This window comes from Bombina bombina, chromosome 1, assembly GCF_027579735.1.
Source record: "Bombina bombina isolate aBomBom1 chromosome 1, aBomBom1.pri, whole genome shotgun sequence".
NCBI classification, from domain to species: Eukaryota; Metazoa; Chordata; class Amphibia; order Anura; family Bombinatoridae; genus Bombina; species Bombina bombina.
The window spans coordinates 1,573,225,465-1,573,245,183 of NC_069499.1; the positions used below are offsets into that span (position 1 = coordinate 1,573,225,465).

Below are 19,719 nucleotides of genomic sequence, written 5' to 3' on the forward strand. Positions count from 1 at the left end.
TGACGGTATTCTCATAAAACTTTGGGGCTTGGTTAGGAGTCTGAAAATCAGAGCAATGTTATTTAAAAATAAACAAAACTATACATTTTTTTTAAAAAAAAACTTTATGGGCTTTATAAATAGATCATCTACAAAACATTTATGCAAAGAAAAAATGAGTTATAATGTCCTTTTAAAGTAGGCACGAGTACAACAATGTATTGTGAAGAACTGTTGAAACGATTCCATTATTCAATTTAATGTTAATCAAATGAAATGTCAGTACAATGATACATATCATAGCTTGCAGTAACAACTGTCTGACCTGCCATTAGTGAAATGGCTTCTAATAAATACAGCTATGATTTATCAAGGACACAGCTAAGGTTATTTTTGTGTTTTTGTTGTTACTTTTTTTCACACAAGATTTGTCTCTGAGAAATATTACATATGTGAGTTTTGTCCTTGGGAAGTGCTTGTGTTGTTTATGACAGCTATCAGGTTTTCCGCATGACTATCTAACAGATCTCAAACTAAACAAAAGCAAGACCTGGTTTTCCTGTTGGTCTCTGGAAGGCAGGGGTGGTAGCCTCCACCCCATAGGGTGGAGGGATACAGCTAAAGCTTCTGTAAATAACATTCAATTGTCAGGAACGGGACAGAGACACAAAATCTACCTGAGCTTCCACTGAGATAACAAACACCGGGCTTGTGATATTTACATGATCCATGAAGGTAAGAAAAGCATCTTATAATGCAGAAATAGTAAGCAGCCGGCACTTTTTAGCATAAAGGGACAGTCTACGTGATTATTTATTGTGTAATTAGACAGATAGTGCCTTTACTACCCATTCCCCAGCATTGCACAACCAACATTGTTCATTTTAACCCCTTAAGGACCAATGACAGAATTATTCCAACATGAAACAATTGGACAAACTGAAGCTGTGTCCTTAAGGGGTTAAATATTGACCAACAGCCAGACAGTGCTAGTTCACGTGTGCCATATTATTACCATTCTGCTCACTCCCCTGCACTATAGCAATACAGTACTATATCATGTATGCCATAAAGATAACATTGTGCTCACTCATGTGGAGAATGATAATGGTTATACAAGAAACAGCACTAATTGACTAAAATAAAAGACACAAACACTCACACATACACATATACTCACATACACATATAATCACACATACATACACATATACTTACACACATACACACATATACTCACATACACATATACTCACACACACACACATATACTCACATACACATATACTCACATACACATATACTCACACACATACACACATATACTCACATACACATATACTCACATACACATATACTCACATACACATATACTCACACACACACACATATACTCACATACACATATACTCACATACACATATACTCACACACATACACACATATACTCACATACACATATACTCACATACACATATACTCACATACATATATACTCACATACACACACATATACTCACATACACATATACTCACACACATACACACATATACTCACATACACATATACTCACATACACATATACTCACATACACATATACTCACACACACACACATATACTCACATACACATATACTCACATACACATATACTCACACACACACACATATACTCACATACACATATACTCACATACACATATACTCACACACATACACACATATACTCACATACACATATACTCACATACACATATACTCACACACACACACATATACTCACATACACATATACTCACACACATACACACATATACTCACATACACATATACTCACACACATACACACATATACTCACACACACATATACTCACACACACATATACTCACATACACATATACTCACACACATACACACACACACACATATACTCACATACACATATACTCACACACACACATATACTCACATACACATATACTCACACACATACACACATATACTCACATACACATATACTCACATACACATATACTCACACACATACACACATATACTCACACACACATATACTCACATACACATATACTCACACACATACACACATATACTCACATACACATATACTCACATACACATATACTCACATACATATATACTCACATACACATATACTCACACACATACACACATATACTCACATACACATATACTCACACACATATACTCACATACACATATACTCACACACATACACACATATACTCACATACACATATACTCACACACACACACATATATACTCACATACACATACTCACACACATACACACACACATATACTCACATACACATATACTCACACACACATACTCACATACACATATACTCACACACACATATACTCACATACACATATACTCACATACACATATAATCACACATATAATCACACATACATACACATATAATCACACACACATACACATATAATCACACACACACATATAATCACTCACACATACGCATATAATCACACATACATACACATATAATCACACATACATACACATATAATCACACACACATACGCATATAATCACACATACATACACATATAATCACACACACATACGCATATAATCACACATACATACACATATAATCACACACACATACACATATAATCACACACACACATATAATCACTCACACATACAATCACACATACATACACATATAATTACACACATACATATATACTTACACACACATATACTCACACACACATATAATGACATACACATATACTCGTACACACATACTCACACACACATATAATCACACACACATACACATATACTCACACATACATACTCACACATATACTCATACACACATACTCACACACACATACACATATAATCACACACACATATACTTACATACACATATAATCACACACATATACACATATAATTACACACATACATATATACTAACATACACACATACTCATACACACATACTCACACACACATACAATCACACACACATACACATATACTCACATACACATACACTCACACACATATACTCACATACACATATAATCACACATACACACACATATAATCACATACACATATAATCACACACACACACACACACATATATTCACTCACACATACACATATAATCACACATACATACACATATAATCACACATACATACACATATAATCACACACATATACTCACATACACATACACTCACACACATATACTCACATACACATATAATCACACATACATACAGATATAATCACACACACACACACATATACTCACATACACATACACTCACACACATATAATCACACACACACACACATGTAATCACTCACACATACACATATAATCACACACACACACACATATAATCACATACACATATAATCACACACACACACACATATAATCACTCACACATACACATATAATCACTCACACATACACATATAATCACACACACACACACATATAATCACTCACACATACACATATAATCACTCACACATACACATATAATCACACATACATACAGATATAATCACACACACACACATATACTCACATACACATACACTCACACACATATAATCACACACACACACATGTAATCACACACACACACACATATAATCACATACACATATAATCACACACACACACACATATAATCACACACACACACAGATGTAATCACTCACACATACACATATAATCACACACACACACACATATAATCACACACACATATAATCACACACACACACACATATAATCACTCACACATACACATATAATCACTCACACATACACATATAATCACACATACATACACATATAATCACACACACTTTGAATGTATCTATAAATTTCCACAATTCTACTAGCCCTGGACTAGAAAGAAATACACATTTTCCTATATTTAATATTGAGAGAAAAGGGATTTTTTTCTCTCTTAACCAGTAATTTTTTGGTTGGTTTTTGTCCTCTACATATATGGTGGTAATAAATCAAAGTGATTTTTTTTTTTTTTGTTTGTCTGTTTTCTAAGCAAGATTTATATTGTTTTGCAGTCTACATAGAAAACCCTTGAAGTATTATTTACTTTTGTCAACATATAATTAAATATTTTTTTTAGTTAAATGTACATTTTTATATTTGTTGAACTTTTTTCAATTTTTAAAGGGACACTAAACCCAATTTTTTTCTTTAATGATTCAGATAAACCAGCAATTTTAAGCAACTTTCTAATCTACTCCTATTCTCAATTTTTCTTCATTCTCTTGCTTTCTTTATTTAAAAAGCAGGAATGTAAAGCTTAAGAGACGTCCTATTTTTGGTTCAGAAACTGGGTTATGCTTGCTTATTGGTTTGCAAAATGTAGCCACCAATAAGCAAGTGCTATCCATGGTGCTGAACCTAAAATGGGCTGACTCCTAAGCTTTAAATTCCTGCTTTTTAAATAAAGATACTAAGAGAATGAAGAAAAATTGATAGTAGGAGTAAATTAGAAAGTTGCTTAACTTTGCTCTATCTGAATCATAAAAGAAAAAAATTGGGTTTAGTATCCCTTTAAATAGAGAATTTGTGTGGGTGGAATTTACTTTTGCTAAAAATCTTTCTAAAAGGTAAATTGACATTAAATTGCTGGTCACAGCTACAAGGGTTTGTTTATTGCTCATTACTACAGCTGTCTTTAGAGACGTTTCTGCCCTTCGCAGGTGCCGGTAGGTGAAGCTCTGCATTTTATCTTGGCCTGTAGGTATTGTCACATCCTGGGACAAAGGGTGTGACATTCAGAGCCCAGTGATGTTCCCGGCTATTGTGCACTTCAGGTTGGCACACACAATACAGAGCGCTAAGGTTACATTTTTGCAGGTTTTATACACAGTTTAAATGTTACATAGCAAATAAAAAACGCAACATGCACTGCAGATGTGATGCTTCACCAACTGGCTCCAGTAAGGAGTTAAAACAAGAGAATAGGGACATATACATAAAGTCACAAAAGGAAGATAGGTTTGTTGTCTTCCAGCAGATAAAGTACATTGATGTTTTGTTTTTTTAACATTTTTAGTGCTCCTTTTTAGCATGCAGTATGTGTATATATCAGTAATTAAAGTGATGGTAAACTCTCCGCTTTATGAAAACAGTTCCGGAATGTTAGTGATATTTTAGATAGAGTTTAATTCATCAGTTGTAAAAAGATGGGCTGTAACTTACTTTTTAATATAAATATGAAATTCAAATTCCCTGCTCTTCGTCACCCACTTCAGAAGTAAATTTTCCTGTGAGCTAAAGATTTGAATTTTTGTCCAATTAGCACTTTAGCTCTAACAAAAGGTGCCCAAAGGGGAGAGCGCTGTTTGGAGAACAAAAATTGGCTTTTAAAGTGGGAGGCAGAGTGCAGGGAATTTGCATTTCTTATCTATATTAAAAAGTAAGATCTAGAGCATCTTCATTACATCTGATGACTTAAACTGCATCTAAAATATCACTAACGTGCCGTATCTGATTTTATAAAGGGAAGAGTTTTACTTTAAGCAATGCACTCTAAGGGGCCGAAACAGTCGGACAGACATGATCGGCTGTAGCGGATCATGTCCGCCCGACATTGCTGAATGCCGACAGCATACGCTTTTGGGATTTAACATTGCACAAGTATTTCTGGTGAACTGCTTGTGCAATGCCGCTCCCTGCAGTATCCAATTGGCCGCTATCAGGGGGTGTCAATCAACCCGATTGTATGAGATTGGGCGGATTGATGTCCGCAGCCTCAGAGGAGGCGTACGAGTTAAGGAGCAGTGGTCTTCCAACTGCTGCTTTTTAATTCCTGTTTTCGGCGAGTCGGAAGGCACGTGCGGAAACAGGTGCATTAGGCACGATACGGGGGTTAATAAATTGGCCCCCAAATGTACACATACAAAATCAATGTTTCATAAGCATTTAAATCTGTCACTTTGTGTGTCTGTTTGCACTGTTTAGCAGTCCAGGGACACACTCCTTGAAAAGTTTTCTGAGTATATTGATCTAATCTTGGCTAATGCCAGACAGTGGCAGCTATACATGAGCTACTGTACTGAACAAGCAATCACTACTTTTAATATCGCGTGTGTAGGCTCTAAATGCTGGAGTATTTACTTAAACCTCTGTCAGGGAAACCCCCCACACACACACTATTTTAGAGTTCAATTACAGGAAACCGGTCAAAATAAATAATTAAAATACATTTTCGCTACATGTGAGTAAACATTTATGTGGTATTGTTTTGAGTTTAAAAAATAAATTTTCATGATTCAGAGAGGACATGTCGTTTTAAACAACCTTCCAATTTATTGAAAAATAGGCTTTATATGATGTACAATATACATATAATCATAGCCACTAGACGGCGCTCTCCAAGCCAATATAAATAAACAAAACACACACATTACTATTTGGAGCGGATCCATGCATAAACCTACCAGTTAGCAGGTCTACTGTGAAGTGCCAGCCAGCCATCTAAACGCCTTGCTATGTGAGTAGTGAATCTGACAAATATATTCCTATATCAGACTGTACTAGGCCATTCAGCGCTTCTGTGTTTTTTCTATATTTCACAAACCTTCCAATTTACTTTTATCATCAAATTTGCTTTGTTCTCTTGGTATTCTTAGTGGAAAACTAAAGCTAGGTAGGCTCAGATGCTAATTTCGTAGCCTTTGAAGGCCATCTCTTATCTGAATGTATTTTGACAGTTTTTCACGACTAAAGGGCGTTAGTTCATGTATGCAATATAAATAACATTGTGTATATACACGTGGAGTTACCTAGGAGTCAGCACTGATTGGCTAAAATGCAAGTCTGTCACAAGAACTGAAATAAGGTGGCAGACTACAGAGGCTTAGATACAAGGCAATCACAGAGGTAAAAAGTGTATTAATATAACAGTGTGGTTTATGCAAAACTGGGGAATGGGTAATAAAGGGATTATCTATCTTTTTAGACAATAAAAATGCTGGTGTATACTGCCCCTGTAATGCCCCTTTTTAGTTTATAGGCAGAGAAAGGTGCGGATATAGCCTGTTGCCCCACTCTGACTTGCTCGGTATTGTAAAAGCTTTGTAAAGTGATAAACACCACTAGGTGGTTTGTTTTATTACTGTCATTTGTGTTCTTGCCGCTTTCATATGTTTTTATGGGAATACACCGGGGAGGGGGGTTGAGAAGAACCAAATGCCCCTATTTGCCTTTATATATAGCCAGTAGCTGACTTCAGGAAATAGACATTAAAGGGACAGTAAACACATGTTGTGTTGCTATAGAATAACATATCAACCACTAAATATTTAAAAACAAATTAATCCTTTCTTTGATGCTTATTTGGGGTAGCCAATAGGGCTTGCTCCTGCAAAAAACAAGGCCAATTACACACATGTGGCAGGGTTAGCCTTGAGAGGTCAGCAGTGTGAATTTCCAGCTCTGAGAATTAGAAAATACCCATGTTTCAGACATAAATTACATGGAAGAGGACAAAATGAAATTAAAGTTGCAGAGTTACTACACATATCTTTATTATAAAATCTCAGTGTGTATACCGGCACTAAAAACAATATATTGTATTCTCCTGCACTATCAGATAACTTGATGTAATTAGTGCAAATCCAGCTGCAGTATTTCCCAACACTCCTGCTAAAAAAAGGTATTTGCCCCTTCTTGTTGCCCCTCTCTGGATGCCCATGTAGCCAGTCCTGTTATTACTAATTGTTATTTGTACTGAGACACCAGGTCCTGCATCTCTATACATCAGGTGCAATAGACAAATTGTCACGGGTTGGCGCTTTACCTACAGATTTCCCCGCCCTCAGCTGTGTTTCATGCTGTAAATGGCACACACCAGTCCGCCCCCACTGACCCTCAATAAGAAGTCATTGCAGTGATTCTGCCATCAGGCTGCCAGTGCTAAGATAAGGGTTGTTTTTACTACAAGCTGGTAGAAGACATTACAGAAAGCTTAGTGTAAACTTACACAGGGCTTGTTGTGTGCATGGTCGGCTGCCAGCTAGTCGATCATCTGACACATGATACTAAATCTGTGGTGTCATGTTATTTGCTTTATGTCACACCCAAAAGCCCCTGGCAGGTAAATAAGGACAGTGTTTGTATAAATCATCTATCTGAGGGAAATTAAGGACAAGTGTGCCAGTAGTATCAATATTCAGTGCAGGAGATGACCTGTAAAAACTGTCCTCACGTTAGGTGTCATATGCACAGCTGGTTGTACGCACACAATATACAGTACGCACACAATATACAGTACGCACACAATATACCGTAAACACACACAGCACTTGTTTTCTTGCAAAATGAGCAATTCTCATTGTAGCCACAAATTCTCAGTGAACCGTAGCCCCTGCCCTCAGGGAAATAAGAGAGCTTAAAGTGAAGGTAAACTTTGATGAATGAAAGCCCGTTTTTTAAAAATACTATTAAAAACAGGGGCACTTTCATTCATCAAAGTTTACAAAGCAGCCGTTTTGATTAAAAACTTACCTTTTTTTTATTTTAACAGCTACAGCAGCTTTCCCCTCCTGGAATTCCTCTCTTCACACGTCAGCAATGACTAATCCGGCTTCCTCCAATCACAGTTTTCCCCCCAGGGTAGTCATTGCCTGAGGCCATGCTGTGATTGGATGAAGCCGGATTAGTCATTGCTGATGTGTGAAGAGAGGAATTCCAGGAGGGGAAAGCTGCTGTAGCAGTGAAAAGAAAAAAAGGTAAGTTTTTAATCAAAACGGCTGCTTTGTAAACTTTGATGAATGAAACTGCCCCTGTTTTTAATAGTATTTTTAAAAAACGGGCTTTCATTCATCAAAGTTTACCTTTACTTTAAAGGGAAACTGAACCCAAATTTTTTCTTTTGTGATTCAGATAGAGCAGCAATTTTAATCAACTTTCTAATTTACTCCTATTATCAAATTTTCTTCATTCTCTTGGTATCTTTATTTGAAAAGCAAGAATGTAAGTTTATATGCCGGACCATTTTTGGTGAACAACCTGGGTTGTTCTTGCTGATTGGTTGATTAATTCACCCACCAATAAACAAGTGCTGTGCAGTGTTCTAAACCAAAAAATAGCTCAAATGCCTTCTTTTTTAAATAAAGATAGCAAGAGAATGAAGACAAATTGATAATAGGAGTAAATTAGAAAGTTGCTTAAAATTGCTGCTCTATCTGAATCACTAAATAAAATAATTGGGTTCAGTGTCCCTTTAAGTGTTGTCAACTTAGGTGGCATTCTGTCAGTTCTGAGCATGGGCAAATCTTACTCTGTTTACCTATTCACTTGATACTAAACCAGCTCATTTTACTCCTCCTCCTGGCTATGACGGGAAGTAATGGACACTGTAGAAATGATGTCTTAAAATAGGAATACAAGGTAAACTCCATATAAAATTATGAATAATACATATTGCAATGATTTATATTAAGTAAAAACGCCTGCTTAGTGCTTTTTTTTTATTACAACAATGAGACTGTTTTATATCCCTTTAACTCAAGAAATGCAAATCTTGCAGCTCCTTAGTAGAGAAATGTCAGGTCAGCCAATCATAACCAGCAGCTGCACAACCCGCCAATCATAGTCTGTGTCCTGCAAGGTAGCTTCCAAGTGGGGCTTTACCTATATGTTTATATAGAGGTCGGTAATGTTGGCATTACCTGCTAATCTGAATGAGCATGTTTCTATGCACCCCCTACTGTAGGTTGCTCATGGGCTGATAAGCAGAACGCTCACTGTTTTATTGCTGGTCAGTCACACAAATCACAAGCATAAACAAATACATCTGCATTAAAAAAAACTAATATACATTAAAATGTCCTCTGTTAGATTCAACAAAGAGAAAAAAAAAACTTTAAACAAACTCTTAAAGGGACACACGTCAAAATTAAACTTTTATTATTTAGATAGAGCAGCAATTATAAACAACTTTCCAATTTACTTCCATTAACAAAATGTGCGCAGTATTTTTATATTTACACTTTTTATGACACCAGCTCCTACTGAGCATGTGCAAGAATTCACAGAATATACCTATATGCTTTTGTGATTGGCTGATGGCTGTCACATGATATAGAAGGAGTGGAAATAGATATAACTGAAATTTGTCAGAAAAAAACAAAATCTATTCATTTGAAGTTCAAACTAAGTGCTATTGCGTTGTCTTTTCATCATGCAGTTGTTGATTATGCAAATCTGTTTTTACTGGTCCTTTAAGTAAAGAACTTTCATTATTACGATAAAGCATGCAATTTAAAACAGTTTCCAATTACTATTTATTACTTTTAAAATGTGCCCAGTCTTTTTATATGCGCTCTACTGAGCATGTGCAAAAGTTCAAAGTATATACACATATCCATTCTGTGATTGGCAGATGGCTGTCACATGATACAGGGCTAGAACAGTGTTATTACAATGTCTTTAAAGGGACAGTAAAGTCAAAATTAAACATTCATGATTCCAATAGGGTAGCAATTTTAAATAACTTTCCAATTTACGTTTATCATCAAATTGTCTTTGTTCTCTTGGTATTCTTTGTTGAAAGCTAAATCTAGGTATGCTCATACACTGATTTCTAAACCATTAAAAGCTGCCTCATATCTCAGTGCATTTTTGACAGTTGTTCATAGTTGGACAGTGTTGAAAGATTGCGTATGTGATTTTTTTTTGGCTATATTTCTATAATATGTAGATGGCGATTCCTTTTGTGCACTGTATGTTACTGGCTATATCCTGCATTATACAGGTATACCTCACTTTACAGCCCTTAACTAATACAGCGCTTTGTGGAGCTGAAGTTCAACCTCCAAGGATTTTGAAACAGTGCTGTAATCTTCGTGAGATTGTGAGAAAAGTGACTGGCACCATTTTGTTATGCACAGTTCACTCTGTTTACAGCATCACAGTGCAACCTGTGTCTCAGTGTTATAGTCTGGCAAATTTTACTACAGTAATTGTCACTATTTTACAGGTGCAGTATTTATTGAATACTAATTGAATACTGTGCTGTGCGAGTGTTAAACTAAACATAGCTCTATTGCACCCCTAATATATGTTAGTTCAAACATGTTTTCAAGTTTTTAAACACACTGGCAAGTGAAAAGAAAGCTAAAACTGCCTTGTTTCACTTTAAGGCGGTTTTGACTTTACAGCAGGGCTCCGGTCCCTAACCCGCTGTATGAGCGGGGTATACCTGTATATGTGCCATTTCCTTCTGTGCACTGTGTGTTACTGGCTATATCCTGCATTATATATGTGCCATTTCCTTCTGTGCACTGTATGTTACTGGCTATATCCTGCATTATATATGTGCCATTTCCTTCTGAGCACTGTATGTTACTGGCTATATCCTGCATTATATATGTGCAATTTCCTTCTGTGCACTGTATGTTACTGGCTATATCCTGCATTATATATGTGCAATTTCCTTCTGTGCACTGTATGTTACTGGCTATATCCTGCATTATGTATGTGTCATTTCCTTCTGTGCACTGTATGTTACTGGCTATATCCTGCATTATATATGTGCAATTTCCTTCTGTGCACTGTATGTTACTGGCTATATCCTGCATTATATATGTGCCATTTCCTTCTGTGCACTGTATGTTACTGGCTATATCCTGCATTATATACGTGCCATTTCCTTCTGTGCACTGTGTGTTACTGGCTATATCCTGCATTATATATGTGCCATTTCCTTCTGAGCACTGTATGTTACTGGCTATATCCTGCATTATGTATGTGTCATTTCCTTCTGTGCACTGTATGTTACTGGCTATATCCTGCATTATATATGTGCCATTTCCTTCTGTGCACTGTATGTTACTGGCTATATCCTGCATTATATATGTGCCATTTCCTTCTGTGCACTGTATGTTACTGGCTATATCCTGCATTATGTATGTGTCATTTCCTTCTGTGCACTGTATGTTACTGGCTATATCCTGCATTATATATGTGCCATTTCCTTCTGTGCACTGTATGTTACTGGCTATATCCTGCATTATATATGTGCCATTTCCTTCTGTGCACTGAATGTTACTGGCTATATCCTGCATTATGTATGTGCCATTTCCTTCTGTGCACTGTGTGTTACTGGCTATATCCTGCATTATATATGTGTCATTTCCTTCTGTGCACTGTATGTTACTGGCTATATCCTGCATTATATATGTGTCATTTCCTTCTGTGCACTGTATGTTACTGGCTATATCCTGCATTATATATGTGCCATTTCCTTCTGTGCAATGTATGTTACTGGCTGTATCCTGCATTATATATGTGCCATTTTCTTCTGTGCAATGTATGTTACTGGCTGTATCCTGCATTATATATGTGCCATTTCCTTCTGTGCACTGTATGTTATTGCCTATATCCTGCATTATGTATGTGTCATTTCCTTCTGTGCACTGTATGTTACTGGCTATATCCTGCATTGTGTATGTCATTTCCTTCTGTGCACTGTATGTTACTGGCTATATCCTGCATTATGTATTTGTCATATCCTTCTGCGCACTGTATGTTACTGGCTATATCCTGCATTATGTATGTGTCATTTCCTTATGTGCACTGTATGTTACTGGCTATATCCTGCATTATATATTTGTCATTAACTTCTGTGCACTGTGTGTTACTGGCTATATCCTGCATTATATATGTGCCATTTCCTTCTGTGCACTGTATGTTACTGGCTATATCCTGCATTATATATGTGCCATTTCCTTCTGAGCACTGTATGTTACTGGCTATATCCTGCATTATATATGTGCAATTTCCTTCTGTGCACTGTATGTTACTGGCTATATCCTGCATTATATATGTGCAATTTCCTTCTGTGCACTGTATGTTACTGGCTATATCCTGCATTATGTATGTGTCATTTCCTTCTGTGCACTGTATGTTACTGGCTATATCCTGCATTATATATGTGCAATTTCCTTCTGTGCACTGTATGTTACTGGCTATATCCTGCATTATATATGTGCCATTTCCTTCTGTGCACTGTATGTTACTGGCTATATCCTGCATTATGTATGTGCCATTTCCTTCTGTGCACTGTGTGTTACTGGCTATATCCTGCATTATATATGTGCCATTTCCTTCTGAGCACTGTATGTTACTGGTTATATCCTGCATTATGTATGTGTCATTTCCTTCTGTGCACTGTATGTTACTGGCTATATCCTGCATTATATATGTGCCATTTCCTTCTGTGCATTGTATGTTACTGACTATATCCTGCATTATATATGTGCCATTTCCTTCTGAGCACTCTATGTTACTGGCTATATCCTGCATTATGTATGTGTCATTTCCTTCTGTGCACTGTATGTTACTGGCTATATCCTGCATTATGTATGTGCCATTTCCTTCTATGCACTGTGTGTTACTGGCTATATCCTGCATTATATATGTGCCATTTCCTTCTGTGCACTGTATGTTACTGGCTATATCCTGCATTATATATGTGTCATTTCCTTCTGTGCACTGTATGTTACTGGCTATATCCTGCATTATATATGTGCCATTTCCTTCTGAGCACTGTATGATACTGGCTATATCCTGCATTATGTATGTGTCATTTCATTCTGTGCACTGTATGTTACTGGCTATATCCTGCATTATATATGTGCCATTTCCTTCTGTGCAATGTATGTTACTGGCTGTATCCTGCATTATATATGTGCCATTTCCTTCTGTGCAATGTATGTTACTGGCTGTATCCTGCATTATATATGTGCCATTTCCTTCTGTGCACTGTATGTTATTGCCTATATCCTGCATTATGTATGTGTCATTTCCTTCTGTGCACTGTATGTTACTGGCTATATCCTGCATTGTGTATGTCATTTCCTTCTGTGCACTGTATGTTACTGGCTATATCCTGCATTATGTATGTGTCATATCCTTCTGCGCACTGTATGTTACTGGCTATATCCTTTAATTATGTATGTGTCATTTCCTTATGTGCACTGTATGTTACTGGCTATATCCTGCATTATATATTTTTCATTAACTTCTGTGCACTGTGTGTTACTGGCTATATCCTGCATTATATATGTGCCATTTCCTTCTGTGCACTGTATGTTACTGGCTATATCCTGCATTATGTATGTGTCATTTCCTTCTGTGCACTGTATGTTACTGGCTATATCCTGCATTATATATGTGTCATTTCCTTCTGTGCACTGTGTGTTTCTGGCTATATCCTGCATTATGTATGTGTCATTTCCTTCTGTGCACTGTATGTTACTGGCTATATCCTGCATTATGTATGTAATTTCCTTCTGTGCACTGTGTTACTGGCTATATCCTGCATTATGTATGTGTCATTTCCTTCTGTGCACTGTATGTTACTGCCTATATCCTGCATTATGTATGTGTCATTTCCTTCTGTGCGCTGTATGTTACTGGCTATATCCTGCATTATGTATGTGTCATTTCTTTCTGTGCACTGTATGTTACTGCCTATCTCCTGCATTATGTATGTGTCATTTCCTTCTGTGCACTGTATGTTACTGGCTATATCCTGCATTATGTATGTAATTTCCTTCTGTGCACTGTATGTTACTGCCTATATCCTGCATTATGTATGTGCCATTTCCTTCTGTGCACTGTATGTTACTGGCTATATCCTGCATTATGTATGTAATTTCCTTCTGTGCACTGTATGTTACTGCCTATATCCTGCATTATGTATTTGTAATTTCCTTCTGTGCACTGTATGTTACTGGCTATATCCTGCATTATATATGTCATTTCCTTCTGTGCACTGTATGTTACTGCCTATATCCTGCATTATGTATGTGCCATTTCCTTCTGTGCACTGTATGTTACTGCCTATATCCTGCATTATGTATGTTATTTCCTTCTGTGCACTGTATGTTACTGTCTATATCCTGCATTATGTACGTGTCATTTCCTTCTGTGCACTGTATGTTACTGGCTATATCCTGCATTATGTATGTGTCATTTCCTTCTATGCACTGTATGTTACTGGCTATATCCTGCATTATATATGTGCCATTTCCTTCTGTGCACTGTATGTTACTGGCTATATCCTGCATTATGTATGTGTCATTTCCTTCTGTGCACTGTATGTTACTGGCTATATCCTGCATTATGTATGTGTCATTTCCTTTTGTGCACTGTATGTTACTGGCTATATCCTGCATTATATATGTGCCATTTCCTTCTGTGCACTGTATGTTACTGGCTATATCCTGCATTATGACTATGTAATTTCCTTCTCTGTTGTGCACTGTATGTTACTGGCTATATCCCTATATAATGTCTGTTTACAGAGATAAATAAGGGAACCCTATAAAAAGGTTAAATAAATATATATTAAAAAAAGGGGATGGACAACAATGCATGAAATGGGTAGTTAGAAGAAGGTTGTCTGCCCAGCATACCTCCCAGCAGTAACATACCTTGCCGCAGTAACATACCTCTCCACTGTAGCATACCTCCCAGAAGTAACTTACCTCCCAGCAGTACCATACCTCCCAGCAGTAACTTACCTCCCAGCAGTAACTTACCTCCCAGCAGTAACTTACCTCCCAGCAGTAACTTACCTCCCCACATTAACTTACCTCCCAGCAGTAACTTACCTTCCAGCAGTTACACACCACCCAGCAGTAATATACCTCCCAGCAGTAACATACCTCCCAGCAGTAACTTACCTCCCAGTAGTTACACACCTCCCAGCAGTAACATACCACCCAGCAGTAACTTAACTCCCAGCAGTAACTTACCTGCCAGCAGTTACACACTGCCCAGCAGTAAATTACCTCCCAGCAGTAACACACCGCCCAGCAGTAACACACCGCCCAGCAGTAACACACCACCCAGCAGTAACACACCACCCAGCAGTAACACACCGCCCAGCAGTAACGCACCGCCCAGCAGTAACGCACCACCCAGCAGTAACATACCTCCCAGCAGTAACATACCTCCCAGCAGTAACATACCTCCCAGCAGTAACTTACCTCCCAGCAGTTACACACCACCCAGCAGTAACTTACCTCTCAGCAGTTACATACCTCCCAGCAGTAACACACCGCCCAGCAGTAATATACCTCCCAGCAGTAACTTACCTCCCAGCAGTTACACACCACCCAGCAGTAACTTACCTCCCAGCAGTAACTTACCTCCCAGCAGTAACATACCTCCCAGCAGTAAATTACCTCCCAGCAGTAAAATACCTCCCAGCAGTAACTTACCTCCCAGCAGTTACACACCACCCAGCAGTAACTTACCTCCCAGCAGTAACTTACCTTCCAGCAGTCACACACCTCCCAGCAGTAACTTACCTCCCAGCAGTAATTTACCTCCCAGCAGTAACTTACCTCCCAGCAGTAACACACCTCCCAGCTGTAACTTACCTCCCAGCAGTAACTTACCTCCCAGCAGTAACATACCTCCCAGCAGTAACATACGTCCCAGCGGCAGTAACTTACCACCCAACAGTAACATACCTCCCAGTAGTAACTTACCTCCCAGCAGTAACACACCTCCCAGCAGTAAATTACCTCCCAGCAGTAACATACCTCCCAGCAGTAACATACCTCCCAGCAGTAACACACCTCCCAGCAGTAAATTACCTCCCAGCAGTAACATACCTCCCAGCAGTAACTTACCTCCCAGCAGTAACATACCTCCCAGCAGTAACATACCTCCCAGCAGTAACTTACCTCCCAGCAGTAACTTACCTCTCAGCAGTAACTTACCTCCCAGTAGTAACAAACCTCCCAGCAGTAACATACCTCCCAGCAGTAACATACGTCCCAGCGGCAGTAACTTACTACCCAACAGTAACATACCTCCCAGCAGTAACTTACCTCCCAGCAGTAACAAACCTCCCAGCAACTTACCTCCCAGCAGTAACATACCTCCCAGCAGTAACATACCTCCCAGCGGCGGTAACTTACCACCCAGCAGTAACATACCTCCTGGCAGTAACTTACCACCCAGCAGTAACTTACCACCCAGCAGTAACATACCTCCCAGCAGTAACTTACCACCCAGTAGTAACATACCTCCCAGCAGTAACTTACCACCCAGCAGTAACATACCTCCCAGCAGTAACATACCTCCCAGCAGTAACTTACGTCCCAGCAGTAACAAACCTCCCAGCAACTTACCTCCCAGCAGTAACATACCTCCCAGCAGTAACATACCTCCCAGTGGGGGTAACTTACCACCCAGCAGTAACATACCTCCCAGCAGTAACTTACCTCCCAGCAGTAACTTACCACCCGGCGGTAACATACCACCCAGCGGTAACTTACCTCCCAGCAGTAACTTACCTCCCAGCAGTAGCATACCTCCCATCGGTAACACACCTCCCAGCGGTAACACACCTCCCAGCGGTAATATACCTCCCAGAGGTAGCTTAGCTCTCAGCGGTAACACACCTCCCACCAGTAATATACCTCCCAGCAGTAACTTACCACCCAGCGGTAACATACCACCCAGCGGTAACTTACCTCCCAGCAGTAACTTACCTCCCAGCAGTAGCATACCTCCCAGCGGTAACACACCTCCCAGCGGTAGCATACCTCTCAGCGGTAACACACCTCCCTGCGGTAATATACCTCCCAGCGGTAGCATACCTCTCAGCGGTAGCATACCTCCCAGCGGTAATATACCTCTCAGCGGTAGCATACCTCCCAGCGGTAATATACCTCTCAGCGGTAGCATACCTCCCAGCGGTAGATTACCTCTCAGCGGTAAAAGCATAATTCGTTTAGCTTATGAGACTGCTGGACAGCAGCCTCCTGAAGGGATTACAGCTCATTCTACTAGAGCTGTGGCTTTCACTTGGGCCTTTTTAAAAATGAGGCTTCTGTTGAACAGATTTACAAGACGGCGTCTTGGTCTGCACTTCATACTTTCCTTCTTTGGAGGCTATTTTTGGGAGAAAGGATTTTTTTCGGGCAGTGGTCTCTTCCGTTTAAGTTCCTGCCTTGTCCCTCCCTTCATCCGTGTACTTTAGCTTTGGTATTGGTATCCCATAAGTAATGGATGATCCGTGGACTGGATACACTTAACAAGAGAAAACATAATTTATGCTTACCTGATAAATTTATTTCTCTTGTAGTGTATCCAGTCCACGGCCCGCCCTGTCATTTTAAGGCAGGTAATTTTTTCATTTAAACTACAGTCACCACTGCACCCTATGGTTTTTCCTTTCTCTGCATGTTTTCAGTCGAATGACTGGATATGTTTTCGGTCGAATGACTGGATATGGCAGTTAGGGGGAGGAGCTATATAGCAGCTCTGCTGTGGGTGAACTCTTGCAACTTCCTGTTGGGAAGGAGAATATCCCATAAGTAATGGATGATCCGTGGACTGGATACACTACAAGAGAAATACATTTATCAGGTAAGCATAAATTATGTTTTTAAGGGATGGGTGGCAACCCTGGCAACAATGCCACTCCTGTCCATTGACTTTCAACTTTATGAATGTTACCCCAACAAGTTCTAGGTCTAAAATCTCTTTGCTTGCAGGACAATTCCTCCCTAAATCCCAAATAAATGTAAATAAATGCATTTAGTTTACTGCAGTCTATAGGGAGGAGAGATATAACAGAGCAGGATTCTGTGCTTGGTACTGCAGTCTATAGGGAGGAGAGATATATAACAGAGCAGGATTCTGGGTCCAGCACTGCAGTCTATAGGGAGGAGAGATATAACAGAGAAGGATTCTTGGCCCGGTACTGCAGTCTATAGGGAGGAGAGATATAACAGAGCAGGATTCTGGGCCCGGTACTGCAGTCTATAGGGAGGAGAGATATAACAGAGCAGGATTCTGGGCCCGGTACTGCAGTCTATAAGGAGGAGAGATATAACAGAGCAGGATTCTGGGCCTGGTACTGCAGTCTATAGGGAGGAGAGATATAACAGAGCAGGATTCTGGGCCCGGTACTGCAGTCTATAGGGAGGAGAGATATAACAGAGCAGAATTCTGGGCCCGGTACTGCAGTCTATAGGGAGGAGAGATATAACAGAGCAGGATTCTGGGCCCGGTACTGCAGTCCATAGGGAGGAGAGATATAACAGAGCAGGATTCTGGGCCTGGTACTGCAGTCTATAGGGAGGAGAGATATAACAGAGCAAGATTCTGGGCCTGGTACTGCAGTCTATAGGGAGGAGAGATATAACAGAGCAGGATACTGGGCCTGGTACTGCAGTCTATAGGGAGGAGAGATATAACAGAGCAGGATTCTGGGTCTGGTACTGCAGTCTATAGGGAGGAGAGATATAACAGAGCAGGATTCTGGGTCTGGTACTGCAGTCTATAGGGAGGAGAGATATAACAGAGCAGGATTCTGGGTCTGATACTGCAGTCTATAGGGAGGAGAGATATAACAGAGCAGGATACTGGGCCTGGTACTGCAGTCTGTAGGGAGGAGAAATATAACAGAGCAGGATTCTGGGCTTGGTACTGCAGTCTATAGGGAGGAGAGATATAACAGAGCAGGATTCTGGGTCTGGTACTGCAGTCTATAGGGAGGAGAGATATAACAGAGCAGGATTCTGGGCCCGGTACTGCAGTCTATAGGGAGGAGAGATATAACAGAGCAGGATTCTGGGCTTGGTACTGCAGTCTATAGGGAGG

General features: G+C 39.2%; 1 protein-coding gene across 1 annotated transcript in view; it reads left to right on the forward strand.

The window, feature by feature from the left end:
- Positions 1-537: 537 nt before the first annotated feature.
- The window catches only part of LOC128656247 (TBC1 domain family member 24), a 115,623-nt gene continuing 96,441 nt past the window's right edge, over positions 538-19,719 (forward strand). The window contains exon 1 of the mRNA XM_053710053.1: positions 538-714. Coding sequence (XP_053566028.1) covers positions 702-714 — 13 coding nt within the window. The 5' untranslated portion in view covers positions 538-701. The remainder of the gene's footprint in view (positions 715-19,719) is intronic.